This window comes from Anabrus simplex, chromosome 3 (assembly GCF_040414725.1).
Source record: "Anabrus simplex isolate iqAnaSimp1 chromosome 3, ASM4041472v1, whole genome shotgun sequence".
Lineage (NCBI taxonomy): Eukaryota > Metazoa > Arthropoda > Insecta > Orthoptera > Tettigoniidae > Anabrus > Anabrus simplex.
The window spans coordinates 456,366,763-456,384,122 of record NC_090267.1 but is presented as its reverse complement, the minus strand read 5'-3'; the positions used below and the strand labels follow the sequence as shown (position 1 = coordinate 456,384,122).

At 40.2% G+C, this 17,360-nt stretch overlaps 1 protein-coding gene across 1 annotated transcript in view; it reads right to left on the bottom strand.

Moving 5' to 3' along the window:
* kmr (kramer) overlaps window positions 1-17,360 on the bottom strand; it is a 1,412,209-nt gene that overhangs the window by 58,210 nt on the left and 1,336,639 nt on the right. Inside the window, exons 15-18 of the mRNA XM_068226867.1 lie at window positions 16,041-16,341; window positions 11,907-12,113; window positions 6,929-7,144; window positions 4,203-4,393 (exon numbers count right to left, since the gene is read on the bottom strand). Of these exons, the coding sequence (XP_068082968.1) occupies window positions 4,203-4,393; window positions 6,929-7,144; window positions 11,907-12,113; window positions 16,041-16,341 (915 nt within the window). The remainder of the gene's footprint in view (window positions 1-4,202; window positions 4,394-6,928; window positions 7,145-11,906; window positions 12,114-16,040; window positions 16,342-17,360) is intronic.

The following is a 17,360-nucleotide window of genomic DNA, read 5'->3' as shown; positions in this document are numbered from 1 at the left end:
CGACCAAGATGCACATCATCTTTCAAACTGCCCCGTCCTTGCACAAAATGTTGGTGCCACCTAAACACAACACTGTGACTCAATGCGTCCTCACCGTTAACCTGTTGCATCATTTCAAATGTTTCGACAGCGGTTTTTGCCTAATTTCTGGCAGAATTTGATGTGTACCTGTTGCTCAAACTGTGACATGTCAAGGTCCGACTGGCACATTCAAATCATCGTCGCAACAACGATCGTACATCTGCTTCCAGTGCATGCACTCAACTGTCTCTTGCAGGGATGAGAGACTAACTGAGATACCATGGCGCCACCTATGCGCTATAGTGCACCACAGCGCCATCATGCGGTCAGTCTCAGAACTTAATGACTGTACTACGTATAAGCTTCTGGTAGTTTGTCACTGTACCAATTTGAAGATTATTTAGCAAATACTTAAGATGATGTTTATTTATTTAATCGTATGGTGATTTTATACAATATATATACAAGGCAAAATCAAACTTTAAAGTCCATCCTTCTCAGCCATTCAGATAAACTGGGTGTGAGAGCGAACAAATCATCAGGAGTGCCAGGGTACGAATGAAGAGGACAGCGTTGGATCAGGTGCTCAATAGGCTGTTCTTCTAGGTTACAATCACACATTGGTGAACTGTTCCAACCCCACTTGTGCCTGAAGAGAGTCTGTTCTTCCAGGTTTCCATTTTTCTCTCTGATTAGTGTTATCGTATATAGAGGATGGTTGCCTAGTTGTACTTCTTTTAACCCTTAGACCTCCTGTTTCTTCTGAACACTCCTGGCTCTCCAACTCCATTTAAGAATCTGCTTGCAGAGGGATAAGAGACAGCACAAATATATGGACAGCATTGTATTCATAAAAATAAAACAGCATTGAACTATTTTGGGGTAAAACTCTTTGAAAATACATTCTCTGCCAGATTCCATGAAATTTTTCATGTTACTTCAGTTTTTGTTATCATTTATAATATGTTTCATAAGAAATAATATTTTTTTAATTTAATCTGTTTACCTTCCAAGATTGGTCTCCCCTCCCTCCCCCAGATTCAGTGAGGGATCCCACCCCTAACCCCCAGTGGGGGGAGGGGCAGAAGAATAACACCCATGGCATTCCCTGCCTGCCGTAAGAGGCAACTAATAGGAGCCCCAGGGACTCTGAACTTGGGAGCATAGGTTGGGCCCTTAGCTGAGTCCTGGCATTGCTTCCACTTACTTGTGCCAGGCTCCTCACTTTCATCTATCCATCAGACCACCCTTGGTCAACTCCTTGTTCTTTTCCGACCCAACGGCATTAGAGCACTAGAGGCCTAGGAAGACTGCTATTTTTCACGCCTTTCATGGCCCTTTCTTGCTTTTAGCAGATACCTCCATTTTTCGAAGTGTCGGATCCCTTCCATTTTTCTCTCTGATTAGTGTTATCATATATAGAGGATGGTTGCCTAGTTGTACTTCCTCTTAACCCTTCGACCTCCTGTTTCTTCTGAACACTCCTGGCTCTCCAACTCCATTTAAGAATCTGCTTGTGGAGGGATTAGAGACAGCACAAATATATGGACAGCATATTTATAAAAATCAAATAGAGCAAACACAAAATAAATGTAATGCAATGTTCAGCATTTTTATCTTCCTGTTGTTGCCTTACAGGTGGAGGACAATCGTGTAACATCCAGAATATTTGCATGAACCTCTTCCAGGAGGACATATCTTTATAAAAGGGACACTTATCTAACCAATCTTCTGAAAAATAGTTTCTTAATTCAGGCTAACTGTTAATTGCCATATTTAGGATTACACCTAAAAATGCTTCGAATTCACGAAGAGTAACATCTTCGACAACCTCCAAATAGCCTCACGTCTGAGGGGTGTAAGCTTTTGAATGTTTACAATGGCATACCAGTTAGTCACGTGCACAATTTCCGACAATAACTCGTCAGTCATGAATAAATGCCAAAAGTCAAGTTCACTCTTAAGGCCGGTCTCCACTGATTAACATTTAACAACAAGATGTTAAATGTTAAAAGTGTTGAATGTTAACTGGTGACACCATCAACATGTTAAATGTTAAATGTTGAATACTGTTTCATTTAACATTGTGTCCACACTTAATAAACATGTTAAACTTGACTTTCTTTGTTTATATATAGGTAGTTCATCATATCAATTTGCGGTAATACATTTAGGTGGTGTCTAGTATTTTCAAACAAGGAAAATGGACTCAGATGAAGAGGATTTTGCCTTTTTTATTACCACTGTTGCTTCTTGTTATGATTTAGAAATGCAGTTATTAGATACATTTTCTCCCGTCATCCTGCTCATTGCTTCAAAAGCAAACCTCTTTGAAGTATAAACTTCGTCCGTTCCCGCCCCCCGACTTCCGACTTTCCTGATTTTTTTTTTGCAATACTCCACTATACTGGGAGCGGAGGGACGCTAGTTTTTTTTTATGCACTCGCAGGAATAATTATAGATAATTTAGAGTTCCTGGAAACTGTCGGCTTTGTTCGCTTTATCTCTGTATTCCTTTGATGAGACATCCCACAAACAAGGCCTTTCTATTATGTCATCAATTAAGTCCAAAATAATCTTGCTCCACTCGATTTCTGACTATAAATTTTAGTATAGTGCAGAGAGAACGACACGCGTGTGCGTACTGGTACTGGTACTGTATTTGTAGCTTATAACAAAGAGAATGAGTGTTTTGGAGTGTTGTAACTATAATCCTGCTTCACGAGAAGCATGTTGTTTGCTTCGTCTGGCTATATGTTGACATGGAAACGGCAAGGAAGTTGCCGAAGCTGTGCCAACATCTCACGAACAACGAATTGACTTGACATGTTTTCCACTTGGAGCAGAAAACACGCCAACATGTTAAAAGTGTTAACCTCTACATTCTGAGTTAACATGCAAAGTCAATTGGAAAAGACAATCACAATATACATGTCAATTGTAACATGTTAAATTTAACATGTTGGTGTTAAATGTTAATCAGTGGAGACCGGCCTTTAGAGTTAGTCCCTTGCGGTGGCTTGGTGGCTTGTAACCTGACGTACCTGTGAATGGGTTTCCTTTTAAGTCCAAGTCCATGTCACGGTATTCCCTCCAGCCATCAGTAGAGGTACCAGCACTGCCATTTAGCATACTTTTCTCATTATCGGGTTCTTCATCACTCAACTCACAAATACAGTCTAGTTCTGTAATATCTTCCTCACCACTTAATTGAAAATCACTCTCACTTTCACAGAAATCAACGTCAGTTTCATTTAAAAGTCCGGCTACTTCCTTTTCATGCTGCTTGAACAACGCCATGTTGCTAAACAACGTCTGTTTACAAACTCGCATGGTCTTCAAAGAATGGCCACAAAGCCTGATTTCAAAGAGATTATAGCTATACATGTCTTCAAATTGTCGTCAAAAGATAGCAGTATCTTGCTACACCTGTAATTCATGCATGTGTAACCCTACAAAGGAGTTCTGTAGGGAAGAAAATCACGTCGGGCATTGCCCAACATATGATATGCGGGATATTCTCCTAGTCGGGCATGACCCACCGTGTGAGTGCTAATGGTTAAAACAATAATCACACCACCATTCCACCTCTACCGCCTCAAGGACAGTGTCCTGGCGCATGAGACATTTGGTAAGTTATACAGCTGGGGAGGAGGACCTGTACCTCGCACAGGTGGCCTCATCTGCTAAGCTGAACAGGGGTCTTGTAGGGGATGGGAAGATTAGAAGGAATAGGAGAAGAGGGAAGGTGCAGGCTTAACAAAGTTGCTATACATTCTTCTTTTTCTTCTTCTTCTTCTTCTTCTTCCTCCACATCTGTGGGGTCGCGGGTGCAAACTGTGTCACACCTGTGGATTTGGCCATGTTTTACGGTCGGATGCCCTTACTGACACCAACCCTATATGGAGGGATGTAATTACTATTGCCTGTTTTTGTGGATGGTAGTGTAGTGTGTTGTCTAAATATGAAGAGGAAAGTGTTGGGACAAACACAAACACCTAATCCCCGGGCCAGAAGAATTAATCAGACGTGATTAAAATCCCCAACCCGGCCAGGAATCGAACCTGGGACCCTCTGAACCAAAGGCCTCAACTCTGACTATTCAGTTGATGAGTCGGACACAAAGTTGCTATACATTAAAACTCTTAATTAAAGGAAAATAATTTTGAGAATGACTTTACCTCTGCTTGATGTAGTGCTCCCTGCTCATTCTCGTCCATAATGGTAACACGTTTGTTGCCTGTTCCTGTCCCATTTGTCAGAGGAATTCCTATGTTGCCGCTTCTGTCACGATCTCGTTGCCGACGTTCTGATTCTCGTTTGACTATACGAACTGTCTTGATTTCTTGTTGCTTCTCCCGGGGAATAATTCCTGGATTCATAATTAGAACAATAAATACACTTCTATCCTAGAAGTTACAATTTTAGTGTAAGTCAAGAGGTAAGTTTCTCTAATGTTTCACAGGTGAACAGTTAAAAGACAAGTTAAGATAAAGACTGCTGCTACATTTCAACACCACTCTCATATTTTTTGACATAATAACCAATGTTATTCAATAATTTATCATATTGTAAAATGAGTGTCTCCTTTCCCTTACAATAGAAAGTGACTACCTGTTTCTACTACTACTACTACTACTACTACTACTACTACTACTACTACTACTAAAAAGTTTTCATTCCTTCCCTGAAGGGGGGAGGCAGGCCTCTTACACGGTAACGCAGTTTCTCAGATCGGGACATTTGTATCGTTGAAGGAGATGTGCGGAGAAGGTGAGGGTGTTGGCAGTTGTGGCCCATATTAGGAACTGTCCCGGGATTCACCTTAGTGCAGGAGAATGGAAAACCAAGGACAACCATTATCAGGACAGCCAACGGTGGGGAGAAGCCCCTTTCCATTTCTCGAATACAGAGGCGTAGAGCCACGGTAGAGCCGTGGTCTCCCCTCCTCTGCCGGTCAGAGCAGCGAGCTGTCAGACCATGGACCAGCTGTGGCCACTTCTGGGTCGAGACCCACTCTGTGTCTACCGACTGTGTTTCCAGTACCTTATGATCGGTGGCATTAATGAATGCATCTGACGTTGATGACTGCCACTCTGCTCTTTGTCTTTCAAATATGTTTGACCCCCTGCAAATTTCTGACACCTCTTCCACACTTGATGAACAGACATCACCAATATCCATATGCGGACACAATCTTCTTGTGACCATTTGCTCAGTAATTCCACCATTTTGCAACTGTCTTTGTGCCAACATTCTGGTTCACCAGCTTGTGCAACTGTGCACATCCTACCAGTGTGACTATAAACAATTGGATATAGAAGTTGGAGCGAGCTCTGTCCCTTTGTTTCTGAGCTATAAAGCAGGGAAACTTACTTTCTGACTTACCCTCGTATGCGTTAGATTCTATTAACTTAAATAATTTTTTGCAATGAAGTTTCTTATAAATGACGAAATATTTAACAATAGTTCTAAATGAAAACTATCATCTGTTGAGTTCAATAGTACAAAGGTTGATCAAATATAAAAGGGATTTTTGTTCCTGGGCATCAACAGTTGGTACGACTGGCCCTGCACTTCTGCTATGCTTAGGTAGGACCGTTAGGAGCAAGGAGAGCGTGCTGTTAGATATTTCCTGCAGCTTTGTCAGTAACACTCACAGTGTCGAAGCAACAGGTGCACCCTTCCACTGCGCAACGCATAGTTATAAAATTTCTTGCTCGTGAAGGAGTTACAGCGGTGGAAATTTGCCAGAGATTGATTTGCACAGTTCGGTGATCGAACATTGTCAACAACACGTGTGTTTACCTGGCATAAAAAGTTCAAGAAAGGACGAGAACATGTGGAAAATCAGCAACACGATCGCTGTCCTCAGACCAGCATTACAGACAAAAACATTTGTGCAGTTAAAGACATTATTGATGACGGTTGACGGGCAACAGTATCAGAAATTGCAGAACAAGTCAAAATCAGTTATGGGAGCTGTCTGGCAATCATCACCAATGACCTACCATTCCATAAAGTGTGTTCCAGATGGGTCCCTCGCCATTTGACCAAAAATCTGAAGTTGAGCCCTTTGGAGGTCTGTCAGAGACTTACAGTAAGGTTTGCGGAAGAAGGAGATGCATTTTTGAGTCGGGCCATCACCTGCGATGAAACATGGGTCCACTACTACACTCCCGAATCCAAACAAGCCAGTAAGGAGTGGCAGAGGAAAGGGGAGGCAGCACCAGTGAAAGCCAAGACTCGACTGTCAGCTGGTAAGGTTCTTACAACTATTTTTTTTTTTTTGGTCGGTGAGGTATTTTGCCAATTAATTTTTTGCATGAGCGATGCACAATCAATGCTGCTTACTACTGCGAGCTGTTGAACAATGCGAGGGTTGCATATCGCCGCAAAAGACGAGACCAACCGATTCGACAGGTCATCCTCCTCTATGACAATGCATGAACCCATACTGCAGCTCTGTCTCCAAGCTACAGGAAATGCACTGGACTACATTTGATTATCCTCCTTACAGCCCAGACCTATCGCCCTGCAATTTCCATTTATTTGGACCACTTAGAGAAGCTCTAGGAGGGTAATGATTTGAAGATCATGAGAGTGTGGAAGACTTTGTGCGCAAGTGGCTGGTGATATGACCCTGTTCTTTTTATGATGAGGGCATCAAAAAGCTGCCCATACAATGGGACAAATGCACTTCCAAAGAAGGAAACTATGTGGGAAAAAAAATAATTGTAATTGCCTTGTGTTTTGCAATAAATGAATTTAAATAAAAAATAAAATCCTGTTTATATTTGATCCCACCTCGTAATTCAACATTTTTATTATTAAATAAATAGCAGTAAATTTAAAAATGCCATTAACAATATCTTTGCATTCTACAAAAATAAAATATATGAATTACCATAGAATCTCTTCATTCGATCATCTGCCTCGCTGATGTCCATCTGACTGCAGTACTGCTGGTTTGGACTCATACCACCATTCATCATAGCTTCTTCCGAGGGTGGAGGAGGAGGTGGTGGAGGTGGTGGGTAGTCTGGTGGCATCTCTGGAGGTGCAGGTAGTGGCGGAGGGATGGCATCATCACCATCGATTGTCGAACCCTCGTAACTAGGTTCTGAAACACAGTCATTTTTCTTCATTAGTTGCCAATAATTTACTGAAGATTGTCATTATTTAAACACAATATACTGCCACAGTTTTCAGGCAGAGTATCACTGTATTAATGCAGAGAATGTGCCGTTGAAAGGTCTAGCTCCTTGGCTGAATGGCCAGGATAGTGACCTCCTGTCATGTAAGGGTATTTAGCCTGATCTGGTTAATTCCTACACTACACACTACATGGCATCACAGAAACACGCAATAGTGAATACGTCCCTCCACATAAGGTTGAATTTAGGAAAACTGAGCTTAATCCACATGAATCTAGGACCGCAAGTAATTTGGAAAAAAGCAAAGAAGAATGTACCATTATAATAGCTTTCAGTTTTTATTATTCATTCTGACACCAATACGTGTTTGCCAAAGGACACAGAATAGCTCACACGTTCTTTAAAAAAATAATACTCTATCCTGTGGCTTATTTTCATTACACTGACCACTCATTTTATTAACAAATTGTTTATCGAAATGCATTAAAGATCATATACATTATTTCAGTAGTATAGATCCCTTTTGCAGTGCTAGCAATTAACCGATTATGACAAATGATCATTCAAAAGAAAGAGAATAGACATTAGCAGTGACAAATTGCACTCTCACTTCATAAATATCAATAATTTCTTTAAAAAATGAGTTTAGAAAAATTGTACGAAGTGTGCGATTTGCAAATCCTGTTGCTGTAGGAAAATATGCGCCATCATTGCTGTCTGCTTCACATTTTGGCCACTGGGATGCCTGTTTTATGTCATTATAATATGCTGTAGTTATCAGTTGAGGAAAGAATGGTAGTAAAACCAAAAGTTACTTCCGGAACATTTGTCAGTATAATAATGCACTTGCATTTGCTTTCGTTCAAGTGGATACCATCAGTGTTAAAAAATCAAAGATTACATGAAGTGGTTAGTAAGACTGTCTAATATTGTACTGATTTATGTATTCCTTAGTTCATGAGGGGGCTACTCCACCACATACTTTATGAACATGCAAGATTTCTCACACGGGTCCCCTAGTTGATTTTATTTGGTGATCCAGGGTGAAGTTAAAAAAAATTAAATAATGGATCTGGGTGAGGTGGGGAAGGAACCATACCCCATGGCACTATTCCAGGGCCTTGGCATACCAAGCAACCACTGCTCAGCGTGAAGATCGGCAGATTACAAGGTCATGCATGCTCAAAACAACAAATCTCCTCAGTCATTATTCTTGACTTTCTAGACTGGGGCCACTATGTCACCATCAGATAGACCTCAATTGTTTCCATGTAAGCTGAGAGGATCTCAAACTAGCCCTCAGATCTGGGTAAAAATCCCTGACTTGGCTAGGAAATGAACCTAGGACCTTGTAATAAAAGGCAGGCTTGCTTCCCCTAGGCCATGAGGCCGGAAAGGCTGAGGTTCCGTTTGTTCTTTTCTATGAATCGAAGTTCATGACAGAACTTAATGGAAGAAACAAAGTAAATAGCCCATTAAGGGCACTGAGCCTTCCAAAATGATCACAGTCCAGTCATATGATCTGAACATGAGAGTGCCAGGTGATCAATATGAAAACTCCTCAATCATAATACTTGTCATTCATTACTCAAGTCCATATCCAGAATATGTGAAATGGCAGTGAACAAACAAGCAGCATCATAGATGGCTGGTCCAATAATCAGCCAATGGGGAACAAATATAGTGGGAAAGGGCACATAATATGTTGATGCTACACATTTTGGTGGCTGGTCTTGAAGCAGAGAACATGTCAAAATGAAACATACAGGATGTATCCGTCATGATTTTACAAACTTTCAGGGATGGTGGAGGACAGCAACAGGATGAATTTGAGAAAAGGAACCATAGTCCGTAAATGTTTGAGTCAAAATTGTTAATAATCCAAGTTGTTTAACATCTGTCCTTTCTTAACTCATTGCGGACCGTGGACGGCGTAAGACGTTTCAGCTTGCTCCTATGTTGTGGGCCGTGGACGGCGTAAGACGTTTAATGATCCGCGCGAAACAATGCTGTTTATATTCGTCATCTATGTATTCCTACACCTTAGTCAGCGTTAGTGGTTGTAGTAGGAAGTTGGTTGACATTTTTGAGATAACCCTCGCGTTGAGTGGGCTCATGTTTATCTTAGCTGTTTTAGCGGGAGTATCTCAGCACTTCCTCACGTGTCAAGTCGGTACTTGAGATTCCAATACAGTGCGTGTCGGTCTTACCGAGTGTAGTATAATGGCTTAAAAACAAAGTTTCTTACGGAAGAAAACTGTCAGATATTGTTCACAATGATGATTCTGGTGATGAACTTATTCCTGAAATAGACTCAGATAGTGAAAGTGAGAGTGACGAGGAAATACCGATTCCCAAATCCAAGAGGCCTATAAAGGAAAGTGAAGTGCCTGATACATATCATCCTAGTCATTGTCCACCTGTTCCATCATTTAGAGAGAATTCAGGTATAAACTTTCAAACAGAAAATGAGCAGGATATTTTGAGTTAGGTGAGTATTTTCATGAATAACAAATGTTATCAGTATGTGTGTGAGCAGACCAATCTATACGCGAGTCAAGCGATAGGCGCAGCGCCCCGGCCTTTGACGAAGAATTCGTTCATACAATCGTGGAAACCGATTATTCCAAAATCCTGATATAAAAATGTACTGGACCGAAGACCCTGTTTTTCATACCCCAATATTTTCTAAAACAATGTTCCAAATACGCTTCCTTCATATTCTTCCCTTTCTTCACTACAGTGACAGTAATCATTATGCCGAAAGTACAGATAGGCTGTATAAAATTAGACATATTTTGGAACCTGTGACACCAGATATCACACCCCAAGTATTTACTAGAGGTTAGCACAAAGTAACATGTTTCTAACACTTATAGTTCAGGATTAATGGTAAATTTTATTAAGTAATGCTCATTAAGAGGGCCGGGCATGAAAATGGCTGGTCCAGACATTCAAGTGTCCCGCTCAGAAGCAGGTACTGAACGTGTTAACAGACACCAGCATGTTGGAATTTCCTCCTGCAGTAGTTCTTTAACGTGCCGGAAGCCAACGACATGGGGTTGTCACCTTCAAACACCCTTAAAAGCCACCCACCTCAGTTGGGTTTGAACCCATTAACTTGTTCACCAACGCCATATCCATTACACCACTGCAGCCGGCAGTCAAAAGTTAAAGCAAAAATCGCCATTTCAAACATTTGTTGTAAATGGAGCAGCTTGTGAAACTTGTGCAGGTAAATAAACTTAAATGAGTAGAATTTTGCTTAATTTTTGACTTGATCATTTCCGGAATATGGTTCCTTATCTCAAATTGATCCATTTGCTGTCCTCCATCATCCCTGAAAGTTTGTATAAACATCACAAATAAATCCTGTATTTCATACTGAAAATAGAAAGCCTGCACACCAATATTTTAAAATAATGTTAGGCTGGCTGAGGAGGTAAAAGCTTGTTGCGTTCACTCGGAAGGACGTGGGTTTGATTCCCCGTCAGGAAGTCAAAAAATTTAAGAAACATCAAAAACGAGTACCAGATTAATTCCTGCAGGCAAAGGTGGCCTCAACCTAAAATATTTTTAAAATGTTATGTGCATTTTTGAGACGATTGTGTTGTATTTTGGCTAAAGATGGCACCAAACAGAGTCGAAACTAGTACAGTGGGGACTTAGAGGGCCCTGGGACCGCTATGGTAGCTGTTAAGGCCCTTCAGGAACTCTGAAAAGTGGTGGCAAAAGGGGCTCTGGTTAAGACGCAGCAGGTCGTTATGCTACTTAGGTTCCAGAACGGGTAAAAAAAAAAAAAAAAAAAAAGCAATGTAAATATTAATCTTATACCAGTTGTATAGTATCATTTGAAGCAATTCCACATACTGTATATCAGTTGACTATATTTGTAAGTAGTACAGGAGATATTATAAGTAGAATTTTGTAAACAATATAAAATTATTAAAGAATTAAAGATGAGCTGGGTGTATAATAGAAAACATTGTTAGCGTAAATTGTATAATATTGTATTATATGACAATTTTCTTCTCTTGTTAATTTAATATTTAGTGCTTGACAATAATGTATTTTAGTGTACCATTTGCCACCGAGGTAGACACCTCATTTGCAAATAAAGAGATTTTGATTTGATTTGAAGTGTAAATAGGACCCAAAAAAAAATGAAATTCTTAGATTAAAAAAAAAAACAGGTGGCCAAGCATAGAGCTAACCTATCTACCCCAACAAGTGCTGAGGTGATGGATATTGGAAGCCTTTATCTTCCACCCCTCTCAGGGCTGTACAGAGATGACTGCTTGTTTGTTAGCCTGAGAGAAGTAAGGTGTATCACACCAGAGTAGTGGTATTTGTTCTGTAGATCTGCATTATGCATGAAATGGTTTAAGTGGCTCTCAAAGCGATCTGAACTTGCCTGCTGCCTCGTCGAGACCAGCTCGGAGAAATTAAAAGGAGTACACGCTATAAAGCTCTGCCTTGTCTCGAGCAATGTTATATACAGCCGTACTGCACAGATTCCAGTACAGACTTTAGATCGCTACCTGTCATGTCAGGCCTCAGAAGGCAGAGTGGACCGAGACATAACTGTGGTACCTACATTAAAATCCTGGTCAAACCCATCACCTGCAGGTGAGAGAGAGGGATGCTATGCACAGCTGCAGATGAAGGCCAGAAATAACTCCCTGCAAACACTAAGTTCAAAATTAAACAAAACTGGGAAAACCATACCTCTTCTCTTAGTCGTAGTTTCAGTGTTGACATAGAGTGGAGATCGAGACAGGGTGTCTTGGGGAGTGTTCTTACTGCCTGGAGGAGATGTCTGGTGCTGAGGGCTTGCAGGTGAGTCTAGACCGTGATCCAGGGTAACCAACGAGTCCAAATCAGTCTCTAGCCATGTACTATGGTGACGTTTGCGCCCTGGGATGGGTCCTGCACCTAGCACAGAACAATATTGTTTAGACATGAAGATAATCAAGTAGGGAAACTTCTAGAGAACAAAATTCAAAATATAACTACTACATCTTATATTTATTTTCAAAACCGTACATATTTTAACATTGAGTCCATTCAAAAATACCCTTGTAGACACTGGCCTATGCCAAAAATTCTACACAAAATAACTCCCGCATCAAATATAACTACAGTATCTAAAATATTTAAAAGAGCAAAGAGCATCTCTTTCCTAATAATGTATTTTCATTTATGTTGATTATTTCTGAAATGCTTCTCTACTGCAACATGCTTCTCTCCAAGGTAATTCTTCTTTGTCTTCGTCTATAAAAACCCGCTATGACAGATTCATCTCACCTCATACCCAACCACATAGAGAAACGGGACAAGGGTTGGACAAAAAATTAAAGCAATGAGGAGGGTATCTCTTTTCTCTGAAGATGAGGAGTTATGTTTGGTGCAATCCATTTTGCACTTGCAATTTGAAGAACTGCAGTAAGACGTACATTTGTGGAGATTTATTTATCTTCATTGTAGAGAACAGCTTCTCACACAGATACAGTATGTTGAGCCAAAACTGATAACAGTTGGGCAGCCATTTTGTACATATTTGGAAAATCTGTTTACCAGTTATATTGTCGTGCTTTGCTTGCGCCTGGACTCCACCTAGTCTTTACACCACAAAATATTAGAAGTCAGCTGCTCTTGGCTCTTTTCCCCCTTGTGGGTGGGCTTGGTAGAATAACACCCATGGTATCCCCTGCCTGTCATAAAAGGTGACTAAAAGGGTGCCAGGGTCTCTTAATTTGGGAGCATGGGTTGGTAACCATGGGGCCCTCAGCTGAGTCCTGGCATTGTTTCCACTTACTTGTGCTAGGCTCTTCACTTTCATCTATCCCCTATCGGACCACCCTTGGTCAACTCTTCTTCGTTTCCGACCCCGACGGTATTAGAGCACTTGAGGCATCGGAAGATTTTCATTTTCATGCCCTTCGTGGCCCTTGTCTTTCTTTCGCTGATACCTACATTTTTGAAAGTGTTGGATCCTTTCCATTTTTCTCTCTGATTAGTGTTATATAGAGGATGGTTGCCTAGTTGTACTTCCTCTTAAAACAATAATCACCACTACCATCTCTTGGCTCTTTCCGCACTCATGCCGTTAGCTCAAGGAGTGGCCTTTCACACTGCCCTCGTATGCTTTAAAGTGTAAAAAAAATAAGTATTTCCAAGCAATTTTTTGCTGGGTAATTTGTGTAATTTTTGTACCAATTATTCAGACTATCTGTTAGAAACAAAACAGATCTTGGGGATCTACTTTCAGAAAATAATGGCAGTGAACGTGTTAATGATGTATTCTAGCCTAACACCACCATGGTCTAAGTCAGAGATTCACAAATATTTCCAGTTTGTGCCCTGTAAGCTTGGGTAAATCCCACCCCATACCTGTAATACAATTTTTTTTCTCAGAAATACAAATTTTCAAAATTTACAATAATACACTATCTTCCGAATAAAGTTCACAGCTGCATGATCCTAGCTACATGGCCAACTCGCCCAGTAGTGTCAATATCAAGTGGCTACTTGACCTGAAGAGAAATCAAACTTTTATCTACATTTTAGTCGGGATGGATTGTTTGACCAGCCACATACCATAGCATCTTGACGTTACTGCACTTTGCAACCTTTAGTAGCTGCAAACCATAGCAACTTAAAACCCTATTTTAGGCTACTTTGCAACCCTCAGAAAGCTGTTTACAACATGAGGTGATGTGTAAATTGGGAGTTCCTGAACTGTTAGGCGACTCCAACCCAGCTCATAATAGTGACATCAGCACAATGGAGAAGAAATGTGTGTAGGAAAGTGTATAAGTGAAAACAAAACCAGAAGTAGAAGATGTTGGAAAAAAAATTAAAATAATATTTAAATATTAGAAAAATATTAAAACTGTAAATGTAGAAAAATAATAGTGAGATTGGTGACAAGAAGTAAATATTGGTACAGCTGGTTTCTTTTTTTGTGGAGCCGAATTAGTATGGGTGTTTTTTCTATACGGTACCTCAAATTTTGGATAACACTAAGTATTTTTTGCCTCCAAGAGCACTATGAGATATCGAAGTTCAACTGTAAATTATTTCCTGCCGGGCTGACTGGCTAAGACGGTTGAGGTGTTGGCCTTCTGACCCTAACTTGGCAGGTTTGATCCTGGCTCAGCCAGGTATTATTTGAAGGTCAAATATGTCAGCCTCATGTCTGCAGATTTATTAGCACGTAAAAGAACTCATCTGGGACAAAATTCTGGCATCTCGGCATCTCCAAAAACAGTAAAATTAGTTAGAGCAACGTAAAGCAAATATTATTATTATTAAATTATTTCTGCACATTAATTTTTCAAAACTAAATATGCCTTTAAGAATTGAACCTATGCTTCGGTACATAGACATTCGAAGACAAAACTGGAAGAAACATATTTGGAGAATGGGCAGAAGAAGGATACTGAAAAAAATCGAACACCACTGTAATAGAAAAAAATCTATTGGACGTTCAATGAAAAAATGGACTCTGAGTGTTGCATGCCCTATGATTGAAATTGGCTGGATGATGACGATGACGATGATGATGATGATGATGATTCTTCTTCTGAATAAGTTGTGTGTGGCCTCTTTTAAATGTCTCATACTCCCCCTCCCAGTGTGGGAACCACTAATAAGTCACTATATACAGTATTAACTTCTTTCATAATAACTTTGGATAATGCGTTTGTGGCAATTTTAATTACAACAAAACTTTATTAAAGAGGAATCGCAAGGGACCTAAACAATTTTCCAAATTAGACAAGTTTCTGCATTACACAAAACATTGTTTGGTTTTTTTTTTTTTTTGCCTTGAAACACCAATCACCACCACCATTACACAACATATAATACAGTATTTAGAGCTTGCCTGTATCTGCCTACGCATGACGCTCAACTATCCAGATTGATCTACGTAGTACTGTTGTACACTGATTTGTTAATTATTATTGTTTCTGCGCTTTATTGTTACGTACAGCATGATACTCAGTAGCAATATCACTTTGCAGTACTTCACAACACTAAGCTTTCTTCCACATATTAAACAAAGAAACTTGTTTCCTCTTCTTTCTAATTGTGCAGCCCTGAGTTGAGTACATTAGTTCGAGAAGAGTGGAAGAGTTAGATGTAATGGCAAATTGCTTTATGTCACAAAAGCACTGTGAGCCTGCGTGCAGGTTTGAATCTTGTTTTGATCTTCATCTTCTTGCTCATCTCTTTCTTCTTCTGTCTCCTTCTCTTTTTCAGCCTTTCTCACCAACACAGATAGGTCTTAATGGCGACGATTGTCATAAGTTGTTCATCACTTCGAATGAAGTTATCTGCCTGGCAGGGAACGTTTCTTGCTTGAACCAAACTCGATATTGCTGATATGTTTTCAAGCAATTCATTCGTAACACCAACCCTATTATCACTCCCTCCAAACATATGCATCAGTTTGTCCTAACAAATATACTGATCGTACCAGTACCAGAAGTGCACAAGCATTGTACATAGGGCTACATCAGTTCCTAATATTTCATGCATTGTTCAAGTAGATTTTAAAGAGTTCTTTCATTTTTTATTTCCGTTTCCACATTGAGGAGATTCTGCATTATACAAAAGTAAGAACATTATAATGCAATAAACTTCCTTGGGACTGGGGAAAATATTCCATAATGGACAAGTTCCTGCTTTCAAGTTCCTCTTTGAGCGTGTATTACTGTATACATATTTATCTTCTTTTAATTAACTGTGACTGAAAACCAAACTATGGCAATTGTGGACGGATTAGAAATCATGATTACAGAAAAGCACAGGGTAGTAAAGAACTCAACATTGCCACTTTTACGACAATCCTACCTGCCACACCTGTAGGTCCTGGACGAATTTGTTGCACCAAACTGTGGGACTTCTCAGTAAGCTGCCGGACTTGAACACTCAGTTCCTGGCGCTGACGTTGCAAGTCACCGACTAGTTGCTGAACTCTCCGCAGTTCCGCCTCCAATGCAGCTGTAGTGCCTGAACAGGAGCCATCTGGCATCATTGAAACTGGCGCTCTCTGCAACGGCTGAGATCCTCGTCGTGAAGCTTGCAGTTTCTGACGTAGGACTACCAACTCTTGCTCCAGTCTTGCATTCTCAGCAACTGTTTCCTCCAATTTCTAGAGATAATGAGAAATATAATACAATTTCAAGTACACTTTTAAAAATTTCTTGAACATCTTGTAATAGAAAAAGAAATTATTTGTGGAAAACTGGATGAAGATAGCAAAGTAAAGTGACATAATACAAGTTATGGGCAATTAATTAGGTAAGAAGGTACTCAGTACATAAGAAGAAAAATCACACTGCCAAAAATTTTCGGTATAACCATTATCAGAGGTGACATAAAAAAGTGAGATGCTCCAGATGGTTAGATGATGATGATGATGATGCTTATTATTTAAGGAGGCCTAACATCTAGGTCATTGGCCCCAGATGGTTAGACACTTGGCTGCTGCCAAGGTATGACAGTAAGCCTCTACCACAGAGAACTTGCCTTTCCCAAGATTCTTTCAGCCCACTTTAGCAATTTTTAGGATGCAATCATCTGTAGAGGCAGTTTTGCTACCCTATTAACAATGACTGTAGAGAAATGTTGGCACAATGTGATGAATCTTCTTCAGGAAATCATCTGTTTCCTTTAACATTTATCATAGTTGAAAACAATTATACTGAGCAGTAATTTCATAAAACAGCTGCAGATCGGCTATGCTTCACTCTAACGTGTGTGGTGTTTATCATATGGGCAACCTGCCTGCTCGTTCATCACACACGAGAATGGGATGGCACGGTATGCCATCCCATGGTGTGTTCCCTGACCCCAAACTCCGTGTGTATTTTTTGGTTGGTTGGGTGAACATGCTTTAGCTGACCTTCTACACATGTCTGATGTTGGAGTCATATTTCAGCTGTTCCCAAGAGTGTATGTATTTTGTTCTGTTCTTTATTCCGTATAATTAACAATAATGACGTGTGGCCTCCGAAGAGGCCTGGTACAGGTCTTTCGAGTTGACGCTGTATAGGCAACCTGTGTATCTGTGGGGATGGGACCCTACTTATGATTAATTCTAATGTTGAAGACGGCACACACACCCCCAGCCTTCGAGCTATCGGAATTAACCAATGAAGGTTAAAATCC